At 37.0% G+C, this 9945-nt stretch overlaps 1 protein-coding gene across 1 annotated transcript; it reads left to right on the forward strand.

Annotated features, from left to right (window-relative positions):
* The first annotated feature begins 68 nt into the window (after positions 1-68).
* LOC126751583 (uncharacterized) lies at positions 69-3163 on the forward strand. The gene is made up of 4 exons (XM_050461964.1): positions 69-1687; positions 1747-1858; positions 1917-2367; positions 2437-3163. The coding sequence occupies exons 1-4, from the start codon at positions 187-189 to the stop codon at positions 2992-2994; spliced, it is 2622 nt and encodes an 873-aa protein (XP_050317921.1). The 5' UTR covers positions 69-186; the 3' UTR covers positions 2995-3163.
* The last annotated feature ends 6782 nt before the right edge of the window (positions 3164-9945 follow it).

Consider the following 9945-nt stretch of genomic DNA (forward strand, 5'->3'; position numbering starts at 1 on the left):
TGCAGTAACATACTCAAGTACGAAACCTTTTGATATTTTCTCTTTTTATAAACATTTTATTGTGAATGGTTTTATAATATTGAAGTAAGAACAAGAGGTGAAATTAGGCGGGCTCCAAAACTAAATTTTATCACTCCGTGAAATACATAAATGATAAAAATATAATTCACATTGAAACACATTAATATGACGCATAACGCGGTTGTAGACTTAATGGATGGCAGTTCCCAAAGTTCTGTTGACGATGAAAGAAAAGTTGAGTGCAAGGTTGAAAGCACGATAATTACACCACAAAATCGTCCCCAACGAAAAGTAACTAAGAAGGCTGCAACAACAATTGGTAAAAGAGCATTGCAGCCCATAGAAGAAACAAAAGTGGACATCACTCAAGTAACAGTTATTCCCGATAATATAAAAACTACAACGAAGAAAAGGACTACAAAATTCAAAGACCCACCTGCAAGTCAATTGCGTATTGATAGTTATTTCAAGAGTTGCTCTAAATCATACAAAATTGAAACTCCTTCAGTAAAGGAGGAGAAGTTGTTTTTAACGGCGCCTGGAATCAAAATAACTAAAACTTCCCAAAAAGTTCGTACAGTCAGAAATAAGAAAATTAAAGGTCGAAAACGTTTATTCATAGAGGAAGACGATAGCAGCTCAACAACGGTTTCAACACCCAGTGGCTTCTCAGGTATGATGTCAACTTCAGAAACAACCGATCCCAAACGCTCTACCACTGCGATTAGTACTTCCAAGAAAATCGATGCTTCAAAAACAGCCGATACTTCAAAAAGAACTGCTATCAAACGCTCTTCTTCTACGAATGCCAGTCGTAGCTCTACCAAACCGACCAAAAGAAAAACAAAGCCTTATTCATATGAGGAATTAATAGATTTATGTTCTGATGACGACTTAGCTGCTTGCTCAGTTACTAAGAAAGCATTTGTGGCATCCGGTGAACGAAATAAGTCTGCTGATAAGGAAATGTTTGCCGATACATGTGAGATTCCTCGTTTAGTTGGTGATTGTATTAAAAACGACATGCCCTTTGCAGCAATGGTGTCTATACCAATACAGGAAATATGCGATAAAAACACCACAACGAATTTGAAAGAGGATGTAGTTTACCACAGAGATTCGCATTCGTCAACTTGTTCGACTAGTAAGACATTGTTGCAAACAAAAGTAAATACACCACATCAAAAGTGTACTGACTGCAATTTGGATATAAAAACAGAAGAAAATGGGAGACTCATTAACACAGACCAGACGTCTTCAAAGTCGTTAGTGGAAATTAGTATAGTTGCATCTGAACAAATAGAAGTTAAGCAAGAACCAGAAGAACTTGTTGCTTCGACATCCTTATCAAACCAAACTAAAGAAATAAATAATTTAAAGTTAACTAATAAGAAAGCTTGTTCAAACACTATTATAATTGACGAAAAAAATGATTTACAAATATCGCATACTGAGACACCTTCCACTAGTAAAAGCAAACGAGTTCGGAAATTCCGCGTTTGTCCGCCCTATAAAAAAGTAGCTGGTACTACTTTTGCGGTTGATGCTTTCCAGTATGGACAGATTAGTGGCATTACACACTATTTCCTTACACATTTTCATGCGGACCACTATCAAGGTTTGACGCGCAAATTCGAAATGCCATTGTATGTGAGCCCAATAACTGGTGAGATTGTTATTTGATATCTTTACTTCAAATGTATTATAACATTTATGTATGTTTAGCGAATTTGGTCCGCGCGTTGATATCAGTGGAAAATAAGTATATAAACGAAATAGAACTGAACAAACCTGTGATGATAAATGATGTTGAAGTCACTGCAATCGATGCAAATCAGTGCGTAAAATCTACATTCATTATGAAATATGAATAATTTTGACATTTTTTAATTTAGCTGTCCAGGTGCTGTTATGTTTATATTTAAATTGTCCACCGGCCGATGTATTTTACATACTGGCGACTTTCGTGCCTCGCCTGACATGGAGTCCGAGCCGACATTCTGGAATAATGACATTGATACAATATATCTGGACACCACATATATAGCGCATAAACACAATTTTGCTTCACAGTATGAAAGTATCGATCGCGCTAAGAGAATAATAAGAGAATTCCACGAAAAGCGTCCAACAACACGTGTTTTGTATGTTTGCGGCTCATATGTGATTGGAAAAGAGCGTTTTTGGACTAATATAGCGCAAGAGTTTAATTTGAAAGTATGGACAGAGAAGAATCGTTTGAAAGCTTTGCAATCAATGGATTTAGATGAAGTGCGTGATTTGCTGTCTGATGATCCAAATAAAGCAGAAATGCATGTGATATCGATTGCCAAAGTCAGCTATCAGGTAAATAAGCAATGTTTCTAACATTATGAATATAAGATTTTAATGCAACTTTTGTACTTTTTTCAATAGTCGCTGGTCGATTACTTTCGACCATTTAAACAGCAATACGATGCTATGCTGGCATTTCGACCATCCGGCTGGGAGAAGAATAGCAAACCACAACTGCGTGGTGAAATAAATATCGTAGGCATTGAGTACTCTGAACACTCGAGTCATGCGGAGTTGGAACGATTTGTAACATATCTAAAGCCCCGTGAGGTGATCAGTACTGTGCCCGTGCGACAGGGTAATCCATGCATTACACCGAAGATACCAGAAAAGTGGTACAAATATGATAACCTTAAAAAGAGGCAACGCAATTTCCAGCCCTCGATCACCAGTTTTTTGAAAATGCGTCCACGTCAGCTAGTACAAAACGCCGCTACCAAACGCACCACGAACTGTCTAACACCTACGAAATCGCCAGATTATTATATGCCCAATGAAATATCGCAACTGAGTGTACGTGCCATGGCCACATGCATAGAGGTGCAACGAGATAACAAGTACCAGGCGACTTCGCAGAAAGTACCGGCGGTAGTAACTCTATTTCCTGAGTCAGAAGCTTTAGAAGATTGGATGTTGTAGTTAAACGTGAGATTTATCTCATTCCTGTGCTGCTTGCTCTATTCTGTGGTACTGCTTTAAAAGAAACAAGAAACTTTGTCAATAGGTTAAGGTAATTTTAGCTTAAAGTTTAACTTTTTTAAGAAGATTTTTTTATGAAATTAAAAAATTAAAATCTACAAGGTTGATAGATTAGCATTTTTATTATTAATTACTGCTTATCAGTGATTACTTTTTTTTTTTTTATAAAATGGTATCTCAGTTCTAAATTTCACTTTTAACTTAGCTTATACATACATTTGGTTTCTCAGAACAAAAAAAAATAAAACAAGAAAAGAACCTTAATTTCGGTTGCACCGAAGCTATAATACCCTTCACAAATTACAAAAGATTCGTTACAAGAACTTGATTCCAAACGTTCTGCTTATATGACAGCTATGTGCTAAAAATGAGCAGCTTCTTGAGGGGAGAAGAATGTCTGCAAAATTTCGGTTCGAAACTAGATTACTAGTTCGCGTATATACAGGCAGACGAGTCACGCTGATCATTTAGACATATGTATGTATATCTTATAGGGTCTCCGACGTTTTCTTCTGAGTTTTACAAACACGGTGGTAATCTTAATGTACCCTTTTAGGGTAAAAAAAGATATTACCGAAAGTGGATTTGGAAGTTAATTAGGAACTGGATAAATCCATTCTCAATTTTTTCGAGTAATCACTCGGCTGGTGATCTGTTCCAGAACAGCTGGACCCAATGTGAACTCAGCATCCAGCCCCTTTAGCAATGTGACACCTTTGGCTACTGGACGAAATAATATACATATACATAGTATCTGATTTGAGGATTAAGTTCATGATTCAGTTTAATCACAACCACAAACATACGAGTGGTAGAAAGCCTTCAAAGACGGTCGATAGATCGTTGGAAGACATGCCTTATTCTGAACGACCTCCGACCTCTTCAACTGATGAAAATATTAAATAAATGAAGGATATGTTGCTTGAAAGTCGTCAGGCAAGTGTTAGAGAGATGATAAGAGAGCTCGACATCTCTCGCGAGTCCTTTTGAATGACTTTGGTGGATATTTTGGGTTTGAAATGCGTTCTTGCTCGACTTGTTTGTCACGATATAAACATATTTACGACTGTATGTATTTGTGTATTCACGCGATTAAATTAAATACTTATATTGTCAATAATAAAATATTTTTGCCACATTTTTGATGGGAAGAGATGTGCGTTGCTTTTGGCAATAAATTCAGCACAGAAGAGAGTAATTAGGGTCAATGTTTCGAAATTCGGCCACGAAAAATGTTTTTTATTCTTGACCAATGTTATGAAATATTGTCATATACACTAACTGCACATATATATGTACATATGTATGTACATATCGCTCATTTGCTGCAAGACCGTCATAAATCAAAAAACGTGATTTTTGAGTTAATGATGCATAATTGTTCGTTATATCATACTTCATGTTGAGTGTAAAATTCATATGAATACCTCTTATATACTCCGCTTGAGAAGAGAATATATGGCAAATCGATTTTTTTGACTTATGCCGGTCTTGCAGCAAATGAGCGATACATATGTACGTATATATAACTTTTCTCTTTGACCCCCGTTTTTTCTACCTAGCGTGCGGTTAGTTACATAATTAGGGTCATCGCTTACAATTTTTATTTGTCATGCAAGTTTATAACCATCACAATAATGGTCATGAGGTTAAGTAACAGTGCGAAAATAGGTCAAACATAAATTTTTATACCGAAAATGGTACAAGAGGGCTTAATAGAAGCTGGAATCACAATTGGAAGAGATACGTGGAACCGCTCACCTTTAAGTGAAAATACATATTTTCGGACCTACTCAATCAATTTCATCCAAATTCATTGGTGACATTACCCTGACATTCCCATGTTACATAATGTGTGATATTTTCTTGAAATTAAATCGATAGTTTTCTTCAAAATTACATTATAGGGAGTCAACGATCCTTTGTTTCCAATTTGAGGTCAATAACTCCTTTGTTTATATCTTGCCATGGTCAATGACGTCTTTGTTTCCTTTAGGCTTGCCCAGAACTTTTGTCTACACTTAGCTAAGTCAAGAAGCTTTGTTTACATTTGGCCAAATACAGAATCCTTGTTTGTATTTAGGGTCATTGACCCCTTTGTTTACATTTTATGTTGTCAATGACCCTTTTGCTTGTTTAAATTTTTTTAGGTTAATGATCCTTTTGTTCACATTTAGCCAAGTCTAGCACCTTTGTTTATATTTGGGGTCAATGACCGCTTTGCTTACATTATCAGGTCAATGGCCCTTTTGCTTACATTTACCCAAGTGCACAACGTTTGTTTACATTTAGCCAAGTCCAGAACCTTTGTTTCCATTAAGGGTCATTGACCCTTTTGTTTACTTTTTATGAGATCAATGACCCTTTTGTTTACATTTTGCCGAGGTCATTGATCCTTTTGTCTCCAATAAGCCAAGTCAACAACCTTTGTTATCATTTTATGGGCCAATGACCCATAAGCATATTATTTAGATCAGACTACTATACAGACTGAGACTGAAACTCTTGGAAGCTCTTTTTCTATTCACTAATCATAAGCTTCGTCCTGTAGTCCTTTATTCACCTCACATGCGAATTTAATATTGTTTATTTCATATTTAAATTTCAACCTGATTTATAGTTATAGTGAAGAGAAATTTGCCAAACTCAAAATTTCTTAGCAACAATAAAGCCAAACGGCTATCACACGGTCTTTTAAAGAGAGATATCCAAATTAGTCATTGGGTATTTGTTAAAGCAGCTCATGTTGTCGCGTGCTCTGTTCAAACCAACAGCAATTTGGTTATACATACATATGTATGTAGGTAATTCGAACAAGCCTAATGGTCAACTAAAGAGCTTTCGTTGAAAGCGGCTTATTGGCTATAAGTACCTTTAAGAGATGACCGGAAAGCAGAAAAATGATCAGCATAGAGATTTCATTTTTCGTAAACTCGCATTGTTAACAATCAATTTACGTGGATGTGCACAGCATACAGCTGATAGTAGATATATGTATGTATCTGCGTATAAGGATAAGGACATTTACTCGCTGTACTTTTCTGAATTGAATGACCTTTAACTGAACGCTACAAATCAGTATTTTGACTACTGATATATGATTAAGTACATGTGTAAACATATAAGTGTACATATGTATTCCTTTATTATGCTAAGTTGCATTCAATTGAATCTTATTTGGATCAGCGAGCAGTGATTAAGTAAATATATGTTTGAATATACATACATACATATATAGAGTTATCCAACACATGCGTATTTTGATAGCCGAACAGAACCTGTTGCTAATTCTATAGCAATAATAGAATAAAGGAATCTGTATATATTTGGTATAATGCAAGTGAATATAACCAGCATGAAGTGGAGAATTGTCTCATACCCCTATGGCGTATCTATACAATCACGATTATAGTTGCGGTTCAGTAACCTTGTACTAAAAAATACCTTACGAGTTGGAGAATAGGTGCGCTGAGATATTTTACGAAGGGATCACAGTTCAGAGAGAAAATTCCGTGTTTGTTGCTGGTGCGTAGACCTGATTGCAGTGAGAATCGTAGCCATACATATTTTTTAATTATCTATATCCATTCTATCGGATCATTCCAGCAATTGAAAAGTATATTCTTGATTAATTTTTGTGTATTTTTTTTTTGCTTTTGATTTTTCTTTTTTGGGTTTTTCCGTATTTTTTATTTAAAACCAAACTGCATCATGGTACGGCTCGTACAGTAAATTGTCGAAGAAGCTCAACGTAAGCCGGCGAGACTAACACCACATATGTATGAAACTTGCTCACACATCAACTCCTACAAGTTAATCGATTTTTATGCAAAGCAACTTGCCAACGGTACACACTTTCACAAACAATTTAATCTAATTTATTATGCAATCAAAAGGTGTGCGATATTTTTGCACAATACAAGCTTATGCCGGTAAGAAAACAGGAACTGCAAAAATTAAAGGACCAGGTGGTCCGGAAGCAGACCTGGTTACAAATCTAACCTCACTTAAGCACTAGCTATGCATGATGCCTGCTTTATTTATATAGAGTTAGCCGGCAGACAGCTTTCCGTGAGCTCAGCTCATGACTTTAAAGCACATCACATCGCGGCGCGATATTCACTTAATCACTAGCCAGGCACTATGCCTGCTTTATTTATATAGAGTTAGCCGGCAGACAGCTTTCCGTGAGCTCAGCTCATGACTTTAAAGCACATCACATCGCGGCGCGATATTCACTTAATCACTAGCCAGGCACTATGCCTGCTTTATTTATATAGAGTTAGCCGGCAGACAGCTTTCCGTGAGCTCAGCTCATGACTTTAAAGCACATCACATCGCGGGCGCGATGCCTGCTTTATTTATATAGAATTAGCCGGCAGACAGCTTTCCGTGAGCTCAGCTCATGACTTTAAAGCACATCACATCGCGGCGCGATATTCACTTAATCACTAGCCAGGCACTATGCCTGCTTTATTTATATAGAGTTAGCCGGCAGACAGCTTTCCGTGAGCTCAGCTCATGACTTTAAAGCACATCACATCGCGGCGCGATATTCACTTAATCACTAGCCAGGCACTATGCCTGCTTTATTTATATAGAGTTAGCCGGCAGACAGCTTTCCGTGAGCTCAGCTCATGACTTTAAAGCACATCACATCGCGGCGCGATATTCACTTAATCACTAGCCAGGCACTATGCCTGCTTTATTTATATAGAGTTAGCCGGCAGACAGCTTTCCGTGAGCTCAGCTCATGACTTTAAAGCACATCACATCGCGGCGCGATATTCACTTAATCACTAGCCAGGCACTATGCCTGCTTTATTTATATAGAGTTAGCCGGCAGATTCAGTTCGGCCCACAAAAGACTGTGAAGGTTATTTCAGCTTCGATAAAGACAATAATAAATAAGTTGAGTATATGTTGGACTAAGCGAAGTACTGTGGTAGGAGTACCTATATTTTGCAGGGTTAGACTAAAGGTATCCTATGACATTTTTAGACCACTTTGATATCTAGTGTTGATGGCAAGGTAGCGTGGTCCTGTGCTAGTACACGATGTGGTTCTCCTGTTTGCAGGATGCATCACCAACACACACATATATAGGTATATGTTTAACATAAATATATTTTCATCTAGTTTCTCGTGAAGAAAGTCAGCGTCTCAACTCCTCAATGCATCACAGCCTAATGAAAATTAATGTGACTGCATTTTATCTACAAATTGAATTACAAATAGACACACTATACGTACGCACATTTATTTACGGTAAACGGAGAAGTTGTATGAAAGAGAGACGACAATAAGCGACTAGAACCACAGTGGCAATAGTTGACAGTTGGCGGGGAGTGACAAGTGCTAACAATGCAAATCACTGGCATTACTAGAATACTAACGTTGTGTTGTTGCTTAGCAAGGAAAGAAGGAAAAAATAAGAAAGGGCTATGTTTGTGTGTAACCGACAATTTTTGACTCTCGCAATTTTCAAGAGTTAAGCTTTAACATACATATTTATATTAGAAAATGTTGCGCAAGAACTTAAAATTTTTTGTTCGCCGAATATTGTATCTTATTTATATAAGTTTATAATATATTATGGGCCAAAGAAACACTTAGTTTCATTAGTATTTAATGATAATATTCATCAGGACGTCACTACAACTCGGTGTTGGTCTTTGCCGCGTCGATAAGCCTTCGCCAATCGTCTCTTCACGACAGCGCCAGTCGGAGATTTCAAGTTTCGCCAGGTTTGCATCCACTTCATCCTTAGATATGATTTGGAGTCCTCTTCCGCTCGCCAGCTCATCATTCCAACGAATCCGGTACTTCCATTCATCAACGCGGCCATCACTAATCCGACGGAGATAATGCTAGTGCTTAATGCCGTTTTATAATAATATAATTATAATATTATAATATACTACATAGGGTATGTTGGGACTAGCGGAAGGTCTGTACTGATTGTAATTACTGTTGACATTACTAAAGTATACTTGAGAACATGTATACACATAATTTTATGATAACAGTGACCGATATACATATTCGGCATAAAGTCTGCTAGAGTAATGAAACTCATTATATGTAGTATGTGGGGGCTGGGGTAAGCTATAATAAATACTATAGGTTTAGTTAATTTTGTAAGGAATTGATAGGTATATACGGTATAAAGCTAACCGAATGTTTGAAAATCATTATACATAAGAGATCAATTGGAAAGTCCCCGGCTTACCAGAGTAGAATAGATTTTTTTGGCAAAAATCGTTTTTTCATTCAAAATAGTTCTCTTAAAGGGTGATACACTGATTATTGCTACCCTTGCTACCCTCCAGCATTTCGATACTAATTTTTGCTTCAAAATAGACCTCAGTTTCGGTGAGTATTCTTTTGAGATCTGAGAATATTAAATAGTTGCTGGTGAATACGGTGGATACGGAAGCAATTCGAAGACCATTCATGGATCTTTGCCATCGTTCGGTCAAATAATACTATGTAATAGTCGTTGTTGACGGTATCTCTTTTTTCAAGGTAGTGAATAAAAATTATTCCATGCGCATCCCTAAACACGCCATAAACTTGACAGCTGACAGTTGCGTTTTTACAAGCTTTGGAGCGGACTTATCGTATGCAGTCCACTCGGATGACTGTCAATTGGACATCGGAGTGAAATGATGGAGACATATTTCATCAAATCGATGCAAGAACTCCGGTTTCTTACGCTTGAACTGCTCCAAACATTGCTCCGTATTATCAACTCGTCGTTGATTTTTAATCAAAAGTGAGCTCACGTGGCAGCCACTTTGCACAGAGCTTTCTTATACCCAAATATTCGTGAATGATATGATGTACACATTAAGTTGATATCTTTAGAGTACCTGCTATCTCACATAA

This window comes from Bactrocera neohumeralis, chromosome 2, assembly GCF_024586455.1.
Source record: "Bactrocera neohumeralis isolate Rockhampton chromosome 2, APGP_CSIRO_Bneo_wtdbg2-racon-allhic-juicebox.fasta_v2, whole genome shotgun sequence".
NCBI classification, from domain to species: Eukaryota; Metazoa; Arthropoda; class Insecta; order Diptera; family Tephritidae; genus Bactrocera; species Bactrocera neohumeralis.